General features: G+C 33.8%; 3 protein-coding genes across 7 annotated transcripts; 2 read left to right on the forward strand and 1 right to left on the reverse strand.

Moving 5' to 3' along the window:
- The first annotated feature begins 3,715 nt into the window (after window positions 1-3,715).
- Window positions 3,716-11,020, forward strand: LOC105833637 (rho GTPase-activating protein 26). 4 transcript variants are annotated; one of them, XM_012675523.3, is made up of 20 exons: window positions 3,716-4,128; window positions 4,418-4,575; window positions 4,794-4,865; window positions 5,040-5,141; window positions 5,220-5,330; window positions 5,490-5,594; window positions 6,307-6,318; window positions 6,629-6,695; window positions 6,816-6,913; window positions 6,998-7,092; window positions 7,204-7,285; window positions 7,553-7,655; window positions 7,743-7,964; window positions 8,494-8,599; window positions 8,960-9,311; window positions 9,390-9,600; window positions 9,676-9,835; window positions 9,936-9,992; window positions 10,052-10,131; window positions 10,210-11,020. In XM_012675523.3, exons 1-20 carry the CDS (start codon window positions 3,969-3,971, stop codon window positions 10,299-10,301), a joined length of 2,445 nt encoding a protein of 814 aa, XP_012530977.1. In that variant the 5' UTR covers window positions 3,716-3,968; the 3' UTR covers window positions 10,302-11,020. The 4 variants fall into 4 exon arrangements, with proteins under 4 accessions (XP_012530977.1, XP_012530986.1, XP_012530969.1 ...); XM_012675515.3 differs by having other exon boundaries at window positions 3,717-4,128; window positions 6,247-6,318; XM_028190371.1 differs by having other exon boundaries at window positions 4,000-4,128; window positions 4,405-4,575; window positions 6,247-6,318.
- Window positions 11,021-11,131: 111 nt separating this feature from the next.
- On the reverse strand, window positions 11,132-14,005 carry LOC105833655 (putative neutral sphingomyelinase). Its single transcript, XM_012675543.3, has 6 exons — window positions 13,467-14,005; window positions 13,175-13,348; window positions 12,908-13,091; window positions 12,457-12,783; window positions 12,279-12,384; window positions 11,132-12,175 (listed from the first exon to the last, which is right to left on the reverse strand). The coding sequence occupies exons 1-6, from the start codon at window positions 13,511-13,513 to the stop codon at window positions 11,835-11,837; spliced, it is 1,179 nt and encodes a 392-aa protein (XP_012530997.1). The 5' UTR covers window positions 13,514-14,005; the 3' UTR covers window positions 11,132-11,834.
- Window positions 14,006-17,056: 3,051 nt separating this feature from the next.
- On the forward strand, window positions 17,057-25,372 carry LOC105837837 (cytoplasmic FMR1-interacting protein). Of its 2 annotated transcripts, none has more exons than XM_036293547.1 (18): window positions 17,057-17,526; window positions 17,605-17,784; window positions 19,409-19,590; window positions 19,668-20,192; window positions 20,266-20,470; window positions 20,600-20,814; window positions 20,979-21,109; window positions 21,202-21,372; window positions 21,443-21,525; window positions 21,788-21,856; window positions 22,040-22,113; window positions 22,266-22,671; window positions 22,735-22,964; window positions 23,043-23,572; window positions 23,694-23,788; window positions 23,870-24,108; window positions 24,188-24,335; window positions 24,420-25,372. In XM_036293547.1, the coding sequence occupies exons 1-18, from the start codon at window positions 17,317-17,319 to the stop codon at window positions 24,630-24,632; spliced, it is 3,906 nt and encodes a 1,301-aa protein (XP_036149440.1). In that variant the 5' UTR covers window positions 17,057-17,316; the 3' UTR covers window positions 24,633-25,372. The 2 variants fall into 2 exon arrangements, with proteins under 2 accessions (XP_036149440.1, XP_036149442.1); XM_036293549.1 differs by having other exon boundaries at window positions 17,317-17,526; window positions 22,765-22,964; window positions 24,420-24,632.
- Window positions 25,373-25,412: the final 40 nt, after the last annotated feature.

Below are 25,412 nucleotides of genomic sequence, written 5' to 3' on the forward strand. Positions count from 1 at the left end.
GTCTACGTTACTCTATGGTATAAACCGAACATTGTTGTATAAGCGTGATTCATACGAAAAGAAAAAGAAAAGATATGAAAAGAGTTTCTGTCACTCTCTGACAGGGAAAATGATGAATCGACGCGAGGAGATGAGGAGAAGTGCTCCCCACTTCTCCGGCATTAAAAAGAGAAAGAAGGTCTTACTAAGGGCCACCGCACAAACTCTTCCATAATGCGTTACGTTACGTTAAGTACTCCATACGAACCTAAGTTGTACTTAAAATTTAACTTAAATCAACGCACAAAGAAATCCTTAACGTAAGAACTTAGAGCCACCGCATAAGCTTTTTCGTAACACGTTACGTTACGTTAAGTGCTCCATAAACCTAAGTTCGTACTTAAAATTAAACTTACATCAACGCACAAAGAAACTTTTAACGTAAGTTCTTAAGTTCTTACGTTAAGGATTTCTTTGTGCGTTGATTTAAGTTAAATTTTAAGTACAACTTAGGTTTGTATGGAGTACTTAACGTAACGTAACGCGTTATGGAAGAGTTTGTGCGGTGGCCCTAAAGAACTTACGTTAAAAGTTTCTTTGTGCGTTGATGTAAGTTTAATTTTAAGTACAAACTTAGGTTTATGGAGCACTTAACGTAACGTAACGTGTTACGAAAAAACTTGTGCGGTGGCTCTAAAAACCTATAATCAAAGATGCGCCAATGGCCCCCCACCATGACTGCTATCCACCATCTTGTACCCATACGGTGACTGGATGGGGGCTGGGGCCGGGGGCTGGGGGCTGGGGCCGGGGGCTGAGGTCTGGGGCTGGGGTCTGGAGTAATAGAGATAGTAAACAATGCGAGTCTGCTCCAAGTTGTACGCAGCCATATAACAGATGCAAATTTAATTTTTCTTGTTCTTCCTGAGTGTACCGTCAAAATATAGTGACCCTCGAGAGTGCAGAGATTGAATTACCTTATAATTTCTGACACATATTCCTTTAACCTATATATACTGCTCAACACAGAGCACTCTCCCCTCTTCCTCGCCCAGCGTGGGTACGCAATGGCGGATAAACCATGTGACTCAAGTGACCAATCAAAATTGTGTTCGCCATTGGCGAATCTTTGATTATAGGTCTTTACTTCTTACATGTTTCTCTTTCTTTTCGTATGCATCAACGCTTATACAGCTCGGAATGCTCGGAATGCTCGGTCTATATTTACTATGTCTATGATTATTCCAAAACTGATGCAACCAATACCGTTCGTTATTCCTATTTACTAGTTTACACCGAGCACTTGGTACGCGTATCAAGTAGTGAATTTAAGCTGATCAGCCAATGATTAAACTAGAGCACTAGAAAAGTAGATATTCTCACGTCCGCCATTTTTCTTCAAACTAGCAAGTAACTAGCATGAAAAGTTAGGTATGTTTTGTACATATATACGTCAATAATACACATATATACGTTTGGAAACGCCAAACTTTATGCGACAATAAAACGAAGACACGATATTTATGATCTTGAGACTGTAAAAGTTATTAGGTCTGTTCGCGTCACATGCCCCAACATGCTCCTATTCACCCCAACGCACTCCAATACGTTGATTCCAACCTATTAGAATGCGTTGGAGTGAGTAGGAGCATGTTGGAGCATGGCGACGCGAACAAACCAATTGCAATGTATTATATATATAAAACATCATGCTAGTTACTTGACTAGTTTGAAGAAAAATGGCGGACGTAAGAATACTCACTTTTATAGTGAGTTCGATTCTTGATCTCATTTGCAAGAAAACGTATGCGCAAATACCCGCTCTAACAAAAAAGTTGCAAGTTTATTGGTTAAAAGCCATACGATAGCCAATAAATTTTCAACTTTTCTGTAAGAACAGAATTTGCGAATACGTTTCTCTTGCGAATGAATTAAAGAATCGGGGCCCAGGAGATCGAACTAATAGCGTTTTCGATTTGTTGACTCGACCCGACTCCAGGTCAATGGTCTGTTCCTTTTATCTTCATTTCTTGCACAGTTTATCACTTTTTTGCAGTGGAAAAGAACAAACCATTGACTCGAAGTCGGGTCGAGTCAGTAAATTGAAAACGCTATAAGCCCGATTTTGCCTCCAAAAGTGAGGCGAAAATCTGTCAGAAATGTAGTACCAAATGGTGGCGGTGGCGACAATGGCTTAGTTTACATCGTGCATTTGATACGCGTATCAGGTACCATATTCGTATCAAATTCGTACTAAATATTTAGTACGCACGATGTAAACGCTGCCGGATCAATTTGGTACGAGCGTATCAAGTAGGAGTATCGTACTAAACTGATACGCGTACCAAGTGATACAAATGTCGATGTAAACGCATAAAACGCATTTTAGAGAGAATTTAGCAATTGAGCATAACCTCAGTGCTAAAATCTAAAAACTGGTGTGAAAATGTCTTAGTAGGAGACATCAACATGAATTAAATTTGTATTATATTTTTCACAGTACATGCTTAGTACATTTGATGTAAACGCGCCCGTACTAAGGCTTTGGTGCGCACCAAACTTAATACACGTACTAAGGTTTTGACGATGTAAACTAAGCCAATACTCTAGTTTACACCGAGCACTTGGTACGCGTATCAAATAGTAAATAACTAGTGAATGTGTTTAATCATTGGCTGATCAGCTTAAATTCACTATTTGATACGCGTACCAAGTGCTCGGTGTAAACTAAAGCTATGGCCAATATTCATAGTCGGATCTTATATTTAAGATCATCTTAAGTACTGTCTTAAGATGCCATCAGCCAATCACAGAGCTGTATTAGCATCTTAAGATATTGCTTGAGACGATCTTGAAATAAGATTCGACTATGAATACCAGCCTATGATTTACCGGAAACAATATGGAGTATAACGACAAGCATTTGACAATGCAAATTTATATTAAAAATCTTAGCAATTTTACATTTAGAGTACTTATCTCAATTAAACTATAAGGCCGAATCTACAATAGGTGTAGTAAGCTTTATGCCATAAGAAATTGACCAATTATAATCGAATATGAGAAGAATAATCAAATATAGACTGCGTTCCGATATTCACTGCCAGTACTGAAAATCTATAGTTTATGTCACATATACTGTAGATTTTCAGTACTGACAGTAAATATCGGAATGCAGCCATAATTGATTAATTCCTTATGGCATAAGGCTTACTACACTATTGTAGATCCGGGCTAAGGTTTATTACACCTAGGCCGGTATTCATAGTCGGGTCTTATATTTAAGATCATCTTAAGTACTGTCTTAAGATGCCATCAACCAATCACAGAGCCGTATTAGCATCTTAAGACATTGCTTGAGACAATCTTGAAATAAGATTTGACTATGAATACCGGCCCTATTGTAGATCCTGGCTTAGGCCAGATCTACAATAGGTAAGCCTTAAGCTCTAAGAAATTAACTAATTATATTCGTTTATTCTTCTCACATTCAATTATAATTGATCAGTTTTTTATGGCATTTAAGGCTTACTACACCTATTATACATCCGGGCTTAAGGAACGTTCTCAATCAATTAATTTCTGTTCCTATTGTCTGGCATTGTGTGATGATCCTTACATACATATATGACATATTCACGCGCGTATACACACACACACACACACACACACACACACACACACACACACACACACACACACACACACACACACACACACACACACACACACACACACACACACACATTTGCTGCAAAGCGTAGTGGTGGTTGAACCAGGTTGAACACTGTTGTACACATTGATTCTCGATGATGGCGAATCTGTGTTGATCTGCTGCGTGCTGCGTGTATCTGCGCGAATAAGCTGCAGTAATGATCGTCGGTCTTATTGCGCGGTGATTGCAGGTGACAGTTAGCTCACGAGCGAATTCCGGATCTACTCCCTCCATCTCGTGTTCATGACTATCGAATTTTCGTAAACAAACGAGAATGGGTGTTGGCCTGAAACCATTGGAGTTTACAGATTGTTTAACCGACAGTCCGTACTTCCGCGAGAATCTTCATTACCATGAACGCGAATTGGAGAAGACTAGTCAACAGATCAAACGGCTCGTTAAAGAAGTGAAAGATTTATTGCTGGCTGCTAAAAGTAAGTTTCGAGACGATGGTATGGCTATTTTTTTTTTCTGACTGTCGAAACGTGTTTGTTGTAACAGCTGTTGCACATATAACTCATCCTTGTGCGTGATTATTAAGTCTGTGCTTGCGATATAATTCAATTCTCCCATAATCAAGTAAATTTAGAGATAGCAATCTACTTGTTTTATTTTTTCTTTCTCTATGAGAGAAATACACTCTAAAAAACAGTTTTGTATTAACATAAGTTACTTTTATTTTTGCTTGTTATATTAATTAATAATATTAGTATATCTTTTTAGATTTATCTAGAGCACAAAGAGCCTTTTCCAAAACATTGCAAAACTTTAGTTTTGAATGCATCGGTGAGAGCCAGACTGAGGACGAGACTCATATATCTCAAAGTCTAAAAGAATTTGGTAAACTTATCGCATCTATAGAAGATGAAAGGGATCGCATGGTATGCAATGTTCCAAATGTGGTTACATCAGTTTGTAGAATTTATTTGTAGAAGCTCTTATGCTTATAGCTCTTCAATGTTAAAATGTAAACTTTATAATGTTAAAATGTTGTCAATATAAGAAAAGTTTAAAGAAAAGATTGAGATTTTTATAAGAAAACCTCCTAAGAAACAGTAATGATATTCATTGTTTCTTAAAATAGTTTTTCTTCTTTCAGTTGGAACGAGCATATGATCAAATTATACTACCCTTGGAAAATTTTAGAAAAGAACATATTGGTGGAGTTAAGGTAAAGCTATTTAACAATATTTTTATTATCTTTCATATATGTGTATTTATATATGTACATATGTATATGTAAAAAATAATTTATGCACGTAAAATGTATGTATTTATATTTAAATATTCTAAGTTAATGAAATATTTTAAATTTTATTCACCATGTATATATCAAACTTTTCAGGATGGTAAAAAGAAATTCGAGAAACAGACAATTAAATTTTGTCAGAGTCAAGAGCGTTACCTGAATTTATCCACAAAAAAACAGGATAATGTTTTACAAGAGGTATGCTTAATGATCTATGAAAAATTAGGACTATATTGTTAAGTGATTGACATTTCGTGTGTACATGTGCGTGTGTAGGCGGATGCAACATTGGAAATGGCTGAAAGACACTTCTCTCAAGCTAGCTTGGAATATGTTTTTCTATTGCAAGAAGTTCAAGAGCGGAAAAAATTTGAGTTTGTTGAAACGGTAATAATTTGAACAATTAAATTTATTTTTTATTACATGCATACAAGTTTTATATGTTAGACATAAATGTGACATGAGATTATAATCATTGTGCATATGTGCGTATGAAATTGTTGAATAGTTTAATAATAATAGTAATAATAATATCAAATATTTTAGTTACTGGGTTTTATGTTTGGATGGCTGACATTCTATCATCAGGGTCACGAAGTTGCGAAAGATTTTAAACCTTATATGACAGAATTGCAATTAAAGATTCAGAAGGTTAGTAATTTTATTTTTATAATGCACTTGTAACTGCTTGAACATGTTAAATGATAAAAGAATGTATTTTACCTTTGTAGTCGGTAGACTTATTTATAATTAATAAATTATTGTGAGAATCATTAATGATTTAATAACTTGGTGCTATCGCTGTTTGTATGCAAAAAATCTTTGTTGAAATATGCATTACTAACATGTAGATATGTAACATACATATTTGCTCCATAATATTTCTAATATCACTGACAATGAGTTTTTCATTTGCAACGAGTCAAAATCGCACATTACACATTAGCATAAGTTATTAATTCATGATTTATTAAAAATTTATTAATTTACTAAAAATTGATTTTTTTAAAGAGTTTGAAAATAAAAATCTGTAAACGGTCTCATACTTAATAATTGAAATTAAAATATCTTTGACTTGTATTTATATTAAAATTGAATGGCAGAAATATATTTTTTAATATTCGGTATAAGTTTTTTGGGGAATTATGGTACAAGGTTATTGAAAAATAGCCATTGATAGTTCAAATCTGTAACATTCGCCATTTAATTACTCCATAAAATATGAATAATACAATAAATAAAATTGATAACTGCATGGAAATGTGCTTACTAAATTTTTTTGTATGTGTGCGTGTTTCATAAGACTAGAGAAAATTTTCTTGCTACCCGGGATAAAACGGAATCACTTATGAATAAAATGAAGGACATGAAAAAGGTATGTTTTATATCATTTTTTAATTTTTTCTTTTAATTGGTAAAATCTGGACATGTAGGAATATGTTGTTTTGTAATTTTATAAATATTATTCTGTCTTAGACAGAAGTTAAAAATCAAGTATATCAATCAAGTAAAGAACTATTCATTAATAGTTAATAATAATAATAGATCGGAGGGTGATCCTCAAATAAAGTCCTACCTTTGGTACTCAGACCGAGTTGGTCCATTGTACTTCTTTATTAATAGTTAGGAATATATTTTTTAAATATTAAATATCCTTTCATTCACCCATAATTTTTTTTTCTTAGTCTGCGGTAGAAACTGGTCTCAATAAATTGCACTCGCGCGAGGGATATCTATTTCTAATGGAGAAAAGTAAGTCCATTGTAATGTAGATATCTTTTAGTAGGAAATTTTATTTAGAGTTTTAATATAAATACATTTTACATACACTATATTACAAATGACACATTGCTAAAAATATGATATTTGCAGAAGCTTTTGGTACAACATGGACAAAACAATATTGCACATATCAGAAGGATAGAAAAGAATTTACTATGATCCCTTACAATCAACTCACGGGAAAATTTGTAAGTAAAAGTGGAAAGTTGATACACATAACATATGCTATTAAGAATATTTGGAATAATTTCTTCTTTTTTTTTTTTTTACAGAGTAGCAAGGAAATTTTTACACTAGCCTCTTGCATACGACGAACATCAGACACCATCGAAAAAAGATTTTGCTTTGATATCACTGCTATTGATAAGTAAGTTGAATTCGACTTTGCATATATACCATGGGATTACATATGTACAATTATCTTGATTTATTTCATCGTAAAAAAGGATTAAAGAAGCCTCGCTATTATTTTTTCCAGACCTAATGTAACGTACACGTTTCAAGCGCTTTCCGAAGAGGATAGGAAGTTATGGATGGATGCTATGGATGGGAAGGAACCTGTAAGTATTTTAGTATTTTAGTACATTTTGATGACATTTGGACAGGCCCGGATTAAGGGGGGGGGCTAAAGGGGACTATAGCCCCAGGCCTCGTTTGTTAAAGGGCCTCACCCGAGCTATTCAAGAATATTTTTCATTTTTGTCAAAGGGTCTCCATGGAGTCAATAGCCTCGGGCCTCAAAATACCTTAATTCAGTCCTGCATTTGGATGATCGTTTTTAATATTACTATTGTATTTTTTATGCACGTAATCATTATATTTTTTAGACCTGTCCACGATTAGGTTCTTCCACAAGACCTGAAGATATAACGTTAGCCGAAACCGGTTTCACGTTTGTATCAAAATGTATTGCGGCACTCGAAGATAGAGGTAATACAATTGTGATTCTTCTTTACATGTTAATTGTGTTTTTTACTTGTCTAATATCATCGATTATCTTTCGATAATCTTCAACAGGACTAGAAGAACAAGGTCTGTACAGAGTGGTCGGAGTTGCATCTAAAGTAAACAAACTTCTGACGATGGGTCTCGATAAAAGAAAAATAGACAAGCTTAATTTAAGCGATCGTTTCGAATGGGAGAGTAAAACTATTACCAGCGCGCTCAAAACTTACTTGAGAACATTGTCCGAGCCATTAATGACTTTTCGATATTACAACAGCTTCATTACAGCTGCGAGTGCGTATAGGTATTCTTGATAACATATTGTTTTATTTTTACTATTACATTTACTTTTGGACATTTTTCAAAAATTTCACATTTTACACACACACACACACTCTCTCTCTCTCTCTCTCTCTCTCTCTCTCTCTCTCTCTCTCTCTCTCTCATTCACTCACTCACTCACTCACTCACTCACTCACTCACTCACTCACTCACTCACTCACTCACTCACTCACTCACTCACTCACTCATTCACTCTTACTCATTTACTCACTCAAACTCTTGTACAGTTTTCTCTGTAAGTTTATATTTTTTCTATAAGTAAAATTGATTACATAATGCGGGGTCTACAATGGCAGCAGGAGTAATGAAATAAGGAGTAAGAGTAACAATTGACCAATTAAAAATCGGGAGTAAACGAAATGGGCAAATCTCATTTCATATTTCTTACTTCTTACTCCTACTCCATTACTCCTGCTGCCATTGTAGACCTCGCATAAGACTACAGATTTATTGTAATTTTTTATATTATGACACTTAACAGAACAGGAGTTGAAAGAAGTTCGGATAAATGATATACACAGCCTTGTTTACCGATTGCCTAAAGCCAATTTCAATATGCTGATCCTTCTTATTACTCATCTTTGCACGTAAGAAATACAATTATTATTCATTTATAGAATTTACTTTATTGTATGTATATATACTTTTAACAAAACTGCCAATAGTATTCCACTAAAACTGCCAATGTCAATTTGGTATAATATTTATGTTTTTGATTAATGTTTATTTCATTATTTATATTATTAAATTTATTTATATTCACACATATTTTCAAAATAATCTATACTATATAATGTAAATTTTTTTAAAAATTAAATGGGCTAAAATGATATTACCAAAGATTCTGTTAAGTTTTGCTTGTTATCTCGATTTAAAGATGAAATTTAAAGATAGTCTCGAAAATATTTTTCTTTTGGAACACATTCAAACTTGAAGAAAATTTTCAGCGTAGCAAAGAAAAGTGATAAAAATCTAATGACCGTGGGAAATTTAGCAGTGTGTTTCGGCCCAACTTTATTACGACCAGAAGAAGAAACAGTAGCATCTATAATGGATATAAAATTTTATAATATTGTTGTGGAAATATTGATTGAGAATTGTGAAAGAATAGTAGCTGGACCACCCCAAGATTCCTTGCAACGCGCGGCAGCGGCGCAGTCATTGCAAGCTGTTATCCCAAATAAGTCACAGTGTGTTAAAATGGAAGAAGGTCCAACTTCCTCGGGTAATGGAACAGCATTTTTAAGATACCCATTACACACGGCGGTAACAGTCACACCCGCATCGTCACATGCGCATGTGAGTTTATAACATTGTTTTTTCTCTTGTCGTTAATTTCGCGTGCGCGCGTGTGTATGTGTATATGTATGTGTTTAGCTCGTTACGAGATCTTACTACGATGGCCAGTCTTTGACTGTTAATAAACCGAAGATTGATGAGAGAAATAACGGGGATTATGGGGAAGATCTCGACAACACGAGTCATCGTATACCTTCGTATTTGGATAGCCGCGGCGGTAGTACAAGCGTCAGTGGCAGTCGTATAAAATTGACCAATGCGAATCTTATGTATCATTCAGCTGACAAAGGTCTTGTTATATTCTTCTTTCTCATATTTTACAATAATTTGCATCGTTTTTAAATGAAAATTTTTATTATCCCAGTTCTGAGTGGTGGTAATACGAGTAGTTCAAGCGAATCGATCGCCTCGGATCCACATCCCTTCACAAGCGAATTACCAATAAAACAAAAACGTGGCACCATGATATCCGTGCACTATCCTACAGCTTATCCACAGCGTAGCAATTCGTCATCGATATGTCCGTAAGATATCCTCAATTTTCTCATTGAGAAAGAACTATATTCTTTTATTGTATATTTTATAAAATTGTTTTATTAATTATAATCCTATCCATAACTTTAGAATCAATACTTCACCTAGCAGTGGACGTTCGAGTCCTGGTCAAATTCCAGGAATTTGGTAAGTATTCAATATATATAATTTAGGAAGATTGAGATTCTAAGTTCATAAATTTTTAGGAGAGTACGAACTTTATACGCGTGCATGGCGGAAAACGATGGAGAATTATCATTTGAACCAAATCAAATTATTACAAATGGTAAGAGCGATACAGTAATGTCAATTTTTACAAAAAAAAAAAAAAAAATTAAAGCGTGTAATAAATGTATTATTGCAGTTAAGGCCTCTTTGGAGCCAGGTTGGCTGGAAGGCACATTAAATGGTAAAACTGGTTTAGTGCCGAAAAATTACGTGGAGCAACTGCCCTAAATACCACGAGGAAAGGAAAACCAAAGAGCATCTAAGAAAATGTAGGGAATTTTATCATTACGGAGACAGATTTACAAATATTCTTTCAGATAATGGTCTTGATACTGTTGAAGAAAGCGAATTTATGAAAGCTAATGTTACATAATGCAACAGTCGCGCATTTTGAGCTTTCAAGTGAATTTTCTTTGGCGATCTACTGCTTAGTCAATTATATACATATATGCTTTTACACTAGTGGATTCTGATATCAATAATGAGGAAGGGGAGGGTTAATAAATTTTTTTGCTGAACATCGTATATCGGAATCCTGTGCATAAAAATTTACGGGCGCTCGCGTTAATCGGTCTGCATCATTTTACCTAAATTTTTTTAACGGATCTAATAAGACTGATTTCTTTTAATTTGGAAGGGGGATTCCCTACGCCCTAGAATCCACAGTGTGCTCTTATGTAAACATTATTTATTAGAAACCATTTTATTCTATTCTATATGTATCTAAATTGTACATATAATCACTTACGAATGGTATACATGTGCATAAAAATAATAGAATATTTCTGCTGTATTTAAATACATTTATACTAAAAACACATTCCTACATGACATATGTATATGGAAATACATTCCTGGAGCTTGTAGGACATTTTAAAGGCATTAACCATTCGTTTTATATAGCATTGTATTATAATTATAATAAAATATATAATGCCATATTGAAATATCCCAGAAAAAAATTTTCAAAACTACATAATTATCTCGTATCTTAATATAATAAACACAAAACGCAATTAGTATAAAACGAAACATAGTAGCTAGCGTTTGAAAAAGTATTAGCTTTGAAGAACTAAATTTTATTTTCAACATTACACATAAATGAAATGCAAATGATTAGATATATTTTTATCACAATGTTGATTCCTGTAAAATGATATGCATACTTCATACAATTGGTCAACCATTATATATAGATGTCTATTTCTAGACACCCATCTAACACACTTGCAGTCTTGAAGAGGAAAAATATAAAGCCCAACAGGGATCGCTTATTTTCTTTGTATTGAAGAGATAAAAACATCCATTATGAATAATGCAGTTTTAAAGTTTAAATTCATATTGTTTCCTGAACTCAACCTATACTGTTTCTGAGTTAAATTCAATAATAAGAATATGGCTATGTCATATTCTTATTATTGAATTTACATATTATATTTACACGTCATCCTTAATCGAGTTTAATAACTACCATAGTTCATAAGCAGACTAATCATAATTGTTCTACTTTTATAATGGCTGCAATTGGCTCGCTTAAGAACTACAGCAATTATTAAACCAGAGTAAGCGTGACGTGTAAACGTAGTCTATATAAGACTTAAATATAAATTTAAAACAACCATTTTCTAAAAATTTATATATGTAGAATTGTATATGTTAAATATATATCGTTTATTTAACGAAATTTTTATTTGAGCTTAACCAGCTTTTGCATTATGTTAAATTCTTTTTTGGAATATCTGAATCATTTGACATTCAGCTTTAACTTGGATCATCATTCAATTGTGCCATGTAAATTTCTATAGCTAAACGTCCTGCTTTTAAAGCATTCTTTTCTACGCTATTCCATATCGAACTCATAAACAGAGTGTAACATAATATTGCAGTTAGAAAAATACATACTATATTTAAACCAATGTCTATAGCTAACGACATGTTCATGCAATTTAACCAGATAGACCAAATTAATGGAATAATCAGTATACAGGCTGACAACGCGTACCAGAAACGTTGACGTTGTACACTTTTTAATGCGTCTTCGCAGATTACTATTGCTTCTTTCAAGGAATCAGTAATATCTAGATTGTTTTTAACATGTTCATCTGCAAACAAAAATGTATACATCTATTTAAAGCATCAATGGGAAAAATAAATTGAAAAATGTGTATGTATATGTAATATGCATGGAATATTTATATCGTTTACCATTAGTGAATTTAAGTGTAGCCATTACAGCTTCATGGTCAGAATAACTAAAATTCTTATATGGTACACGATTTGGCAAGGGATGTTGAAAGTTTGTAACTTCAACCTACAAGTCATTGTGATTTAGTAATTATACATCGTATCAAATATTTTCATATTTGTTGTGTTATTTCTGTACCTTGACAGTTTTTGAACCTAAATACATGATGTGATCTATACGCTTCCCATCTGGCTGCGTCCGAGCAAGTTTTGAGCTGGTATAACTATTATTGGCACATTCGTTGGTCCCTATATGGCTCGCGCTATTAGGACACGTGTCCGTTAAACTCGCAACACCACGTATAATTTTATATGCTAAGTCTTGCGGTTCCGTATTAAGATCACCAACTAATATGACGGCATCCGTGCCACCACTTGTCATCTTTACGAACTGAGCAGTATCAAACGCTTGGAGCACTCTATGAGCCATATATTCGTCATTCTCATGATTATATTCCGCGTGTAACTGTAGAACATCAACATTTCGAATTCTTTAAAAGCCATTATAAGCTGTCAAATTTTTTATATAGAAAGATGATGCTCATTTTGCTCATAATTAAATAATAAAAAAGTTTGCTAAACAAACGTACATGTGTGATATAAACATTAATATTCATGTTGCAAATTCTTATTTTACAAAGCCCGACTCCTTTGCCGCCAAACCAATCTCCATGATGTATCTTATGAACATAACCATTCAAGGGCCACTTGTGAAACACAACATCATGAATGGGATATCGTGACAAAATACATATTCCTGATCCGAAGACTCCACTGTATAAGAAACAAAGGATTATATTTATTAAGCAAATAATTGGAATTATTATCTAGATTATGTTTAAAGTATACACTTATACCTGTGAAAATAATGTGAATAAGAAAGCGTTTCTTGTGCTTTTGTTTTAATCAGCTTGAAATCATCAACAGACCAAACTTCTTGCAGACAAATTATATCATATTCCCCACTGGCACACTTATCCGCAATAGCGGATATACGTGTGTTCCTGTCTCTTGAAACATATGGTATGCCCCTATATGTCAGAATAAAATGTAAATTAAACATATGTGTGTTTGTGTTTGTGGAACGGGAGAGGTGTGCGTTTTGTTGAATAAATACAAAATTTTATTACAATATTAGAATTTGCTTACCAACAATTGAGTGTCAGAACATTCACCAATATTTCACTCGCTATCATCCTTATCTCGCATGTATCCTAGAGAACGTAATATGATGGGTGCGTTCCACTTAACGCTCACACGCTCGCGAGTATCATTTGTCATTGTTTAATATTTGATAAACAAGGACGAGATGATTCCGCGGTTGTTATGAGCGTTATAACTGGGGCTCGATTCTTGAATTCATTCGCAAGAGAAACGTATTCGCAAATTCTGTTCTTAAAGGTCCTCATACATGGGGTGCGTTCGGAGAGCTCACTATTAGCGCTACGTAGCACTACCGCTGTTCGCGGAGACGCTGGATAGCGCTATCAAAATTATGATGACGTCACTGTCCGTAGCGTTTGACGTCATAAACGCGCGCTATCCATGCTACTGCTTCCGAGGTAGTGCATGGATAGCGTTTGGCTCAATCCCCACCATTGTCTGTTTAAACATCACGTGCTATCTCTCTTTTAAGGTTAGAGAAAATTTATGCGTGATCTTGAAAGTAGAAAATAAGAAATTGTTTATATGTCCTAATGAAAATATTTAATTAACATAAAAATCTCTCTTCATTGAGAGAGAGAGAGAGAGAAAAAGAGAGAGAGAGAGATCTGTTTCATTGAAATTTATTAAATTTATTAAAATATATTAAAATTCCTTAATATATACTCATTTAAATTTGTTAAAATTTCTTAAAATTCATAAAATTTATTTCATTGTTATTTATTATATAAATAAATTTTTTAAATTTTAATAAATGTTAAATATTAATTTTTAATAAATTTTAATGCATTTTAATAAATCTTAATAAATAATAAAAAGGGATCAAATAAAAAAGTTTCTGTGAAATATTTCATTAATATATTTCTATCAAGGTGATCAAGACTGGATCTTTGAGTTTAATATTATTTTTCATCAAAATATGTATATAATAATATATACTATTTTGATTCATTACACTGCATGTACTGTTTGTCTTAAAATGCAATCCTTTTCTGTACCAATTGCAAATATGTAAACGACTTAAGTATTATTATCAATTAAATTAATAACGTAATCATATATTATTTTAAAATTTTAGTTTAAATAATTAATGCAATTCAAGAGCGACAGTGTATACGACATAGTGCAAAAGAACATAAATTTACATAAAAAAATTATATTAGGCATAAGCTTTAAACATATAATATTATGTAAAATAAATATAAATTAATAATTAATTAATTTGATTTTGAATTGAGATAGAAAAATGGAACAAAATAAAAATTTATAGGAAATTGTTTAAATTATTTTATTTTATTACATATAAAATAATTTTAATTAAAGAGTAATATATAGGACTTATTAATTATTATTTAATTTATTTAAAAATTAAAAAATTTATTTAATAAGATTGTAAATAACTTTAATAATTTTTATTTTGTAAACTTCAATAATTTCAATTTCCATTGAAAAATTTAATTGTTTAATAATCATTTTATAATTATTAAAATATTGAATATAAAATAAATGTAAACAAATAAGTATCATATATATATAAAGAAAAATAATAATAAATATACTAAGTAACATTGTTAACATAAATAATTATTAATATATATATAAACATTTTGTTAATATTGCTGGCAGTGGCTAATCAACTGCCCAACAGTGTTTGCTACGCTATAGCTGTTCACGGAACTCGCTATCACTACCGCGCTATTGGCTCCACGAACAGTTCAGGGGCCCGATTCTTGAAGTCATTCGCAAGAGAAACGTATACGCAAATACTCGCTCTAACAGAAAATTGTAAGTTTATTGGTTAATAGCCATACGATAGCCAATAAATTTCTAACTTTTCTGTAAGAACAGAATTTGCGAATACGTTTCTCTTGCGAATAAATTCAAGAATCGAGCCCCTGATAGCGTTAGCGTTTGTAACGTTAATAGTGTCTCCCCGAACGTACCCAAAGGCGACCAAAAACTAATCCAGAAGGCCCGAATGTTCATCGTAACTCGTAAGCACGCACCGAATTGGCTCAATGTCTGCTATAGGCCGTAAGTAGTAAGGCAGTACAAAATGAAAATATTTTTTACGACTATTGCTACGGCCTACGACTCTCCATTGTAGATGGCCCTTTACTACTTACGGCCTACAGCAGGCATTGAGCCAATTCGGTGCGTGTTTACGATGAGCGTTCGGACTATACTCTAGTTTACACCGAGCTCTGTGGTTTTGAGTGAGGCAAAAATCTGTCAGAAATGTAGTACCAAATGGTGGCGCTGACAATGCTGGACGCTACAAATGCTTCGAAGCGTTTGGTTGACCAATCGAAACAAAGATTTTTACGAATTGACCAATCAAAGAATGCTTCGAAACGTTTGTAGCGTCAAGTGGACCGTAGCCTGTGACCTAGTTTACACCGAGCACTTGGTACGCGTATCAAGTAGTGTGAATTTAAGCTGATCAATCAATGATTAAACACATTCACTAGTTATTTACTATTTGACCTAGCTTACACCGAGCACTTGGTACGCATATCAAATAATAAATAACTAGTGAATATGTTTAATCATTTGCCTAGTTTACACCGAGCACTTGGTACGCGTATCAAGTAGTGAATTTAAGCTGATCAGCCAATGATTAAACACATTCACTAGTTATTTACTATTTAATACGCGTACCAAGTGCTCGGTGTAAACTAGGCAATTGGCTTAGTTTACATCGTGCATTTGATACGCGTATCAGGTACCATATTCGTATCAAATTCGTACTAAATATTTAGTACGCACGATGTAAACGCTGCCGGATCAATTTGGTACGAGCGTATCAAGTAGGAGTATCGTACTAAACTGATACGCGTACCAAGTGATACAAATGTCGATGTAAACGCATAAAACGCATTTTAGAGAGAATTTGGCAATTGAGCATAACCTTAGTGCTAAAATCTAAAAACCGGTGTGAAAATGTCTTAGTAGGAGACATCAACATGAATTAAATTTGTATTATATTTTTCACAGTACATGCTTAGTACATTTGATGTAAACGCGCCCGTACTAAGGCTTTGGTGCGCACCAAACTTAATACGCGTACTAAGGTTTTGACGATGTAAACTAAGCCATTGGCTGATCAGCTTAAATTCACTACTTGATACGCGTACCACGTGCTCGGTGTAAACTAGAGCATTGATACGCGTACCAAGTGCTCGGTGTAAACTAGGGGTGCGTTCGGGGAGACGCTATTAGCGCTATCAGCATCAGTTTAGCCTTGTTCTACTTTTAATGAGTAAGAGTTACCGCACAAGCTTTTTCGTAACACGTTACGATACGTTAAGTGCTCCATAAACCTAAGTTTGTACTTAAAATTAAATTTACATCAACGCACAAAGAAACTTTTAACGTAAGTTCTTAAGTTCTTACGTTAAGAATTTCTTTGTGCGTTGATTTAAGTTAAATTTTAAGCACAACTTAGGTTCGTATGGAGTACTTAACGTAACGTAACGCGTTATGGAAGAGTTGTGCGGTGGCCCTAATGAAGATGGACTGATGCTGGTAGCGCTAATAGCGTCTCCCCGAACGCACCCTAGAGCTGTGTCTCGAGATGTCACTTGGCAGTTTGAGAGTCGGTATCTACGTTCATATTTTCGTTCGTGATTCCAAACAACGGATCCGATTTGTCGTGAGATCGTATCGTCGTGGTGCTGTGTCCCGTAAGGGTCGAAAAGCTATTTGAAGAAAAAGAGATCGTATTATGATGTGCGCGTAAAGATACACCTTGCCGTTTACGGAGCGTACATAATTTTCCGGATTTACGCCGTATAAACTTTTTATTTGAAGAGTTCTATTGGAGGGCGACGCGATGACCACCGACAAAGTTACTCTAGGCGACGCCTTGTCGAACGTCGACGTATTGGACGAATTTACATTGCCGGACGAGCAACCCTGTATAGAAGCCCAGCCATGCTCCGTGGTGTATCAGGCGAATTTTGATACTAATTTCGAGGATAGAAATGGTTTTGTGACGGGTATCGCTAAATATATAGAGGAAGCGACTGTGCATGCGAGTCTGGTAGGCTCTTATTTTTTAATTATAAATTTCGTGGTATGTATACCGTTTGTATATAATTTTTTGTTTGCAAAAATCTAGAACGAATTGTTAGAGGAAGGCCTTGAGCATGCGGTAATGTTGTATACTTGGAGATGCTGTTCACGTGCGATTCCGCAGCCCAAATCTAACGAGCAGCCAAACCGAGTGGAGATTTACGAGAAGACAGTGGAAGTGTTAGCACCTGAAGTGAACAAATTGTTGAATTTTATGTATTTTCAAGTAAGCTTAAATTATTTTATGTTAAATTATTTATAGTAACTTTGATCATTTGTGATTAACTTAATTGATAAAGTTATTAGACAAATAGAATTATTTTTTACTTTTTATATTTGGAAAGAGATTCAGGAACAATAAACAATAGAGATAAAAACGTATTGATTTAAGTTTTTCTACTGGTTATATTAAATGTAGATTAAATTACTTGGAATGTAATTTTTTTTGTATGTTATATACTTGCGTGAATATATATATACACTGGCGTAAAAAAAAACGAGACAAAAATTTTGACCGATTTTTAGGCAATCTTCAAAGTGATGCAACTTTGCGAAAAATTATCTAAATTACATGTACTTTTTTTTAAATTAAAGGGCAAAGACTCTAAGAATCCCTAGGCGAAAGTTTGATTTGTTAAGTGCGAACCTTTTGTATCGCATAAAAATTAAATGTTTTTTTTTATTATGAAAAAAGTAAAAGTTTATCATTTTTCACAAGTTTCTCGTTAAAATCTGGCTAATATTAATCTAGATTCTTAAAGTTTATTCTTTTCTAAGCAATTAAAAAAAAAAATACATGTCGATACGATGTTTTTTGTTGATTGCACACGAGTTTGAAATTTGCACTGCATTTTAGGGTATTTTAGCGAATAAATACGGTATTTTTTGAATATCATGAATTTTGAGTATCAATATGATATTGCACATTGATTTTATTCGTGTTTAACTCAATCATACCGCCGTCATCAATGCGACCCGATGTCCACCACGTAGAGAATGACGGTCGCATTTTGTACATCATGTGGCCCTGAAAAAGCTGATTTTTGAAATAAAATTTGAACTTATATTTTTTATTTATGAATATGTGTATATGTATGTTTACGTATATGTGTGGGTTTATGAGTATAGAGGAATGTGATCTTCTGTTGACTTTAGTGAAATTGGTGCGTCAGCTATCCGTTATATTCAGATCAGTAAGTACAAATTTCTACTGATGAATTTCAGAATCACATGATGTACAAAATCCGACCGTCATTCTCCACGTGGTGCACATCGGGTCACTTTGATGACGGCGGTATGATTAAGTTAAACACGAATAAAATCAATGTGCAATATCATATTGATACTCAAAATTCCTGATATTAAAAAAATACCGTATTTATTCGCTAAAATGCCCCAAAATGCAGTGCAAATTTCAAACTCGTGTGCAATCAACAAAAAACATCGTATCGACATGTGTTTTTTTTTTAATTGCTTAGAAAAGAATGAACTTTAAGAATCTGGATTAATATTAACTAGATTTTAACAAGAAATTTGTGAAAAATGATAACAAACTTTTACTTTTTTCAATTAAAAAAAACATGTTTGGTTTTTATGCGAGACAAAAGGTTCGCACTTAACAAATCAAACTTTCGCCTAGGGATTCTCAAAGAGTCTTTGCCCTTAAATTTAAAAAAAGTACATGTAATTTGGATGATTTTTCGCAAAGTTGCATCACTTTGAAGATTGCCTAAAAATCGGTCAAAATTTTTGTCTTGTTTTTTTTGCGCCAATGTGTATATATATATATATATATATATATATATATATATATATATATATATATATGTTTATGTATATTTTTATTTTAGAGAAAAGCAATTGAGAGATTTTCAGGAGAAGTCAAGCGACTGTGTCATCACGAGAAGAGAAAAGATTTTGTATCCGAGGCATATTTGTTGACCTTGGGAAAATTCATCAACATGTTTGCTGTACTGGATGAATTAAAAAACATGAAATCTAGTGTAAAGAATGACTATTCCACATACAGAAGGTAATTTTGTGGAGAATAAAATTTTATTCTTTTTAGCTGTTCTTAATCTTGAGTATATATTGCTTTTAATTTTTTAGAGCCGCACAGTTCTTGAAGGTGATGTCGGACTCTCAGACACTGCAGGAATCCCAGAATTTATCCATGTTTTTGGCAACGCAAAATAAAATTCGCGATACAGTTAAGGAAAATCTCGAGAAGATTGCTGGATATGAAGAATTACTTGCAGATGTGGTTAATATCTGTGTTCATATGTTTGAAACTAAGATGTACCTTACGCCTAATGAAAAGCACATGTTAGTGAAAGTGATGGGGTTTGGTTTATTCCTGATGGATAGCGAGTTATGTAACATTAATAAGCTTGATCAAAAGAAAAAATTGAAACTAGATAGAATTGATAGAATCTTTAAGAATTTGGAGGTGGTACCACTCTTTGGAGATATGCAAATTGCACCGTTTAACTATATCAAACGTTCAAAGCACTTTGATGCGTCGAAATGGCCGCTATCTTCGTCATCGAATAACATAAGTCCACAGGCCGATCTTATGGTACATCTTCCTCAGATTAGAGAGGATCACGTCAAGTATATCAGCGAATTGGCAAGGTACATTTTCTGTTTATTCTCTCTTTTGTCTTAGATGAATAGTTGCTTGACATTAATGTATTAACTATTATAGATATAGTAATGAAGTCACTACGACGTACAAGGAATGTCGAAGTGACACAGAAAATCGGGATACTGCAGAACTGGCGTTACGTGGATTACAATTACTCTCTCAATGGACTAGCGTTGTGACAGAATTATACAGTTGGAAGTTACTGCACCCCACTGATCATCACATGAATAAAGAATGTCCGCAAGAGGCTGAAGAATATGAAAGAGTACAATTATTATTCTATTAGAGAGGGCCTCTTAGTATTTCTTTATTGTTATGTTTATTAATTTAGTTTATTAATTTTTGTTATGTTTATTAATTTAGTAAGATAATTTCTATTAATTTTACTTTACAGGCTACACGTTATAACTATTCTGATGAGGAGAAGTTTGCTCTCATAGAAGTTATAGCAATGATCAAGGGATTACAGGTATTGATGGCACGTATGGAGACTGTTTTTATTGATGCGATACGTAGGAATATTTATGCAGAGTTGCAAGATTTTGTACAACTCGCATTGCGTGAACCTTTAAGAAAGGCAATAAAAAATAAAAAGGATTTAATTCGAAGGTCAGAGGATAAACTATATAATGATATAAATTTCAAATTTTCCTATATATATATTATATGTGATACATTATACGTCTGAATAAAGTGGACAGAGAAATTGCTCATTTAGATAAAAGCTTTAAAGTTACAAGAATAGTCTTTTATAGTTTTTTGCCTTGTTTTAGTATAATTGTTTCCGTTAGAGAAACATGTGCAGATTGGCATTTTGGAGTGGAGCCTCTCGGAGATCCTGCCTTAAAAGGCAAAAAAGATCCGGATAATGGATTCGGCATTAAAGTCCCGCGAAGAAATGTTGGTCAGTCTTCCATTAACATGCTGCAAATTATTATTTTTTTTTTTTTTGTATTACTGTCGACTTCGAAAACTGATTACAATGAAACGAAATAGGTCCGTCTTCCACACAATTATATATGGTACGAACCATGCTGGAGTCGTTAATAGCCGACAAGAGCGGTGGAAAACGCACTTTGAGGAAAGACATCGACGGTCAATATCTCGTTCAAATCGATCAATTTCATAAAACCAGTTTTTATTGGAGTTATCTTCTGAATTTTAGCGGCAAGTAAAATTATTTAAAATTTGCAATATTCTTTGTTTTTGTTAACAATTTTTTTCTTTGCTTTTACAGAATCTCTACAAAATTGTTGCGATTTGTCACAACTGTGGTACAGAGAATTTTATTTAGAAATGACAATGGGTAGGAAAATACAGGTAAATAATGTTAATTTTTTTATTAACTTGATACATACTCTCAGCCTGATTTTGAAATCTTTGTATCATATAATTTGCTGATTAGAAAAAAAATCAATAGTCGCGTATGGGACAGTACTTGATTTGTGTATATAAGAACCATATGTAACATTCATCGAATTAATAAATAAAAATTTTAGGACTTGTTTTAATACCTTTCTCTTTGCTTGCATACTGAAGCTACTATTAAAATAGTTGTTTCTGTAATTTATTTCATGACTAGAAATGCCAAGTACGTCATCAACATAACGAGGAGTGCAGCGACCTAATCACCATGGAGAAACGCATTCAGGTATTTCCCACTTGTTGTGCGTATGATAGATAACCTGATCACGTACGAAACATGCCGAAAACTTCAAAGTTTAAAGCTCACTTTCTCAGGCATTATTTCACACCTACATGGTGCAAAAAATATCCGTGGAAATACGATTTTTCATACTTTCTATCCAAACGTTTAATTGCTAAAATGTTTCAGTTTCCCATTGAAATGTCTATGCCGTGGATATTGACTGATCACATATTGAGAAGCAAGGAACCATCAATGATGGAGTAAGTCGTTAAATGAGTGAAACGATCAATGATGCAATATCATCCTGTACAAATTATCGATTAGAATGCGACACACAAATGCATTTATAAAAGTTTATTATATAGTTATTATATAGTCATTTCACAATACTAATCATTGCTGTTAATTTCAGGTATGTTTTGTATCCTTTGGATTTATATAATGATAGTGCCTTATATGCACTGACAATATTCCGTAAACAATTTCTGTACGATGAAGTAGAAGCTGAAGTGAATCTATGCTTTGATCAATTCGTTTACAAACTTAGCGAACAGATTTTCGCACATTATAAGCAGCTGGCAGCCAGTATCTTGCTAGACAAACGATTCAGAGTGGAATGCGTGGCTCTCGGAGCATATTTACTTCCATATCCACGCGCTAATAGATATGAAACATTGTTGAAACAGAGGCATGTTCAGCTACTGGGAAGAAGTATCGACTTAAATAAGCTTATAACGCAACGTATTAACGCGGACATGCAAAAATCATTGGATTTGGCCATTAGCAAATTCGAATCCGGCGATATAACTGGAGTTGTGGTAAGATCTCCATGCGTATGTGCAATTTATAATTGTTGCGCTGTAAATAAGCTTTTCTCGTAGATTAATCGACTATTATTCGATGTCCGACAGGAACTAGACGGATTGCTGCAAGTCAATCGTCTTACTCATAAACTTTTAAGTAAATGGCTTGCGTTAGATGAGTACGATGCCATGTTTAGAGAGGCGAATCACAATGTCCTAGCTCCATACGGAAGAATTACCCTTCATGTCTTCTGGGAATTGAATTACGACTTTTTGCCAAATTATTGTTACAACGCCGCCACAAACAGGTATATACAATATAGCATTTATTTATATACTTTATTGTTTTGTTCGATTTGATATTCGCAACATATATTATTTGATAGATTTGTCAAGTGTCGTGGCCTACAATTTGTACAACCCGTTCATCGAGACAAACCGCCGCAGATGTCGCATCACTATCTCTGGGGTAGTAAACAATTGAATTTGGCTTATAGTACTCAATATGGACAATATACGGGATTCGTCGGTCCGCATCACTTTCGTACGATATGCAAGCTTCTCGGATATCAAGGGATAGCTGTAGTTATGGAGGAACTTTTGAAAATTGTCAAGACTTTGATCCAAGGAAGTCTGCATCAATTTACCAAAACTTTAATGGAGGCTATGCCTAAAGTCTGCAAGCTTCCACGATACGATTACGGATCCCCTGGGGTTTTAGGATACTATCATGCTCAATTGAACGATATTGTGCAATATCCAGACGCTAAGACTGAATTGTTTCATAATTTTCGCGAATTCGGGAATACGATTCTATTTTGTCTTTTAATGGAACAAGCTCTGTCACAAGAAGAAGTATGTGACTTGCTACACGCAGCACCGTTTCAAAACATTTTGCCCAGACCTTACTGCAAAGGTGAGAAGCGCGCGTGTAATATGCATAAATTAATTTGAGAATTAGTTTATACTTAATTAGGACACAAAAAACAATATATATTAACAAAGAGATTAGAAATGCTTGTTGTATAATTTTTCAGAGGGAGAAAAACCCGAGACCAAGCAGAAACGATTAGAGGCCAAGTACGCGGCTTTACAAATTGTTCCCAATGTAGATAAATTAGGTACCGCTAAAGTAAGTAATGTGCGTACGTATCTCTTCCTAGTAGTAACTATTTTTTTGTTGATTAAACCTATTCGTAATTTATGTATTTAGCAAGCGATGATTGCCAGGGAAGGAGATCTGTTGACGCGCGAGCGACTGTGCTGCGGTTTGTCAATATTTGAAGTTGTGCTCAGTAGATTACGGAGCTTCTTGGATGATCCTATCTGGGTCGGTCCACCACCGGCAAATGGTGTAATGAACGTGGACGAATGCACGGAATTCCATAGGCTTTGGAGCGCGCTTCAATTTGTATACTGTATTCCTGTTGGTGATACTGAATTTACTGTTGAGTTAGTATATTATATTAATCTAATGTAACATATACTCCTCACTTGGATATTGTAACGATGATTGTGTTGCTTCTTGTAGAGAGTTGTTTGGTGAAGGTTTGCATTGGGCTGGATGTGCCATGATCGTCCTTTTGGGTCAACAACGTAGGTTTGAGGCACTTGATTTCTGCTATCACATTCTTCGAGTGCAACGTGTGGATGGTAAAGACGAGAATGTTAAAGGAATAGTAAGTATACAATACATACGTATTGCTGGCGATGCTACTTTCTTTACATTAAAACTAACAATATACATGCCATTTATCTTAAAGCATTTGAAGAGGATGGTGGATCGGATAAGGCGATTTCAAGTATTAAACTCGCAGATATTTGCAGTGTTGAATAAATATTTGAAGAGCGGAGACAGTGATGCGGCGAGCGTGGAACATGTACGCTGTTTTCAGCCTCCGATACATCCTTCACTGGCACATGCGCAACAACATTATCACGCACCTGAATATTTACGCCAGATAAATCATCAATAAGCGATAAAACAACAAAAGTTATGTTTTGCGTCCTAATGATAGTATCATAATGCAATATGAGTGGGACTAAGAAAACTCATTCCTTGTTATTTACAAAGGAATATTTCTAACAAAAACTTCCATATTTTATATCATCATGTCGCAATATTATTTGTATTAGCTAATTCAATTCCTATTGAATGTTTACTAGAAAACGCTTTTTTTTTATACAACAGATAATATTTATGGAATTATTTTAAAAAAAGAGAAACTTGAGAATTTTACCTACTTCTAAAGCACGCCACAATTTTAATTAATCTATTGAATGATACGTATGTCTAAAGCCCATTTCTACCAACGTAGATTAATTTTAATCTTGGATTAACTTACTCTTTAGCTCTTTCTAATTTTTGGAACTAGAATGAGATAAGAAGTAAATTAAACCAAGATTAAAGTTAATCTACGTTGGTAGAAACAGGCCTAAATGGACTTACATAATATTACTGCTTTAACAATTTATAACAGAACTGATATGAGATAATATTCTAGATATAAATATACCAATGTAGTAGAATATATACATACGGTCTTATATTTTGTAAAATATTTCAAGTTTAATTAAAACAAGGTATCATACATATATAAATATTATATCACGTATAAGTTTATGTAATGCTCATGTATTGATTATGTATAAAATGCACACATTTTGCAACATTATTTATTTCGATATGCAACGATATCGAATGAATTTAGACACTATATATGCTGTTATTATTTCTCAAAATATATAAAGATGAT

The sequence above is a fragment of the Monomorium pharaonis genome, chromosome 11, assembly GCF_013373865.1.
Source record: "Monomorium pharaonis isolate MP-MQ-018 chromosome 11, ASM1337386v2, whole genome shotgun sequence".
NCBI lineage: Eukaryota > Metazoa > Arthropoda > Insecta > Hymenoptera > Formicidae > Monomorium > Monomorium pharaonis.

Bases quoted from the DNA above. Each gene is read 5' to 3' on its own strand.
- LOC105833637 (XM_012675515.3), top strand. From the start codon at position 3,969: ATGGGTGTTGGCCTGAAACCATTGGAGTTTACAGATTGTTTAACCGAC. The intron at 5,595-6,246 runs GTTAGTAATTTT...GTGTTTCATAAG, and splicing joins TGCAATTAAAGATTCAGAAG to ACTAGAGAAAATTTTCTTGC. The intron at 7,093-7,203 runs GTAAGTTGAATT...TATTTTTTCCAG, and splicing joins GATATCACTGCTATTGATAA to ACCTAATGTAACGTACACGT.
- LOC105837837 (XM_036293547.1), top strand. From the start codon at position 17,317: ATGACCACCGACAAAGTTACTCTAGGCGACGCCTTGTCGAACGTCGAC. The intron at 22,672-22,734 runs GTAAGATCTCCA...CTTTTCTCGTAG, and splicing joins GCGATATAACTGGAGTTGTG to ATTAATCGACTATTATTCGA. The intron at 23,573-23,693 runs GTGAGAAGCGCG...ATAATTTTTCAG, and splicing joins GCCCAGACCTTACTGCAAAG to AGGGAGAAAAACCCGAGACC.
- LOC105833655 (XM_012675543.3), bottom strand. From the start codon at position 13,513: ATGATAGCGAGTGAAATATTGGTGAATGTTCTGACACTCAATTGTTG. The intron at 13,092-13,174 runs GTATAAGTGTAT...TTTCTTATACAG, and splicing joins TATTCACATTATTTTCACAG to TGGAGTCTTCGGATCAGGAA. The intron at 12,784-12,907 runs GTACGTTTGTTT...GATGTTCTACAG, and splicing joins TTAATGTTTATATCACACAT to TTACACGCGGAATATAATCA.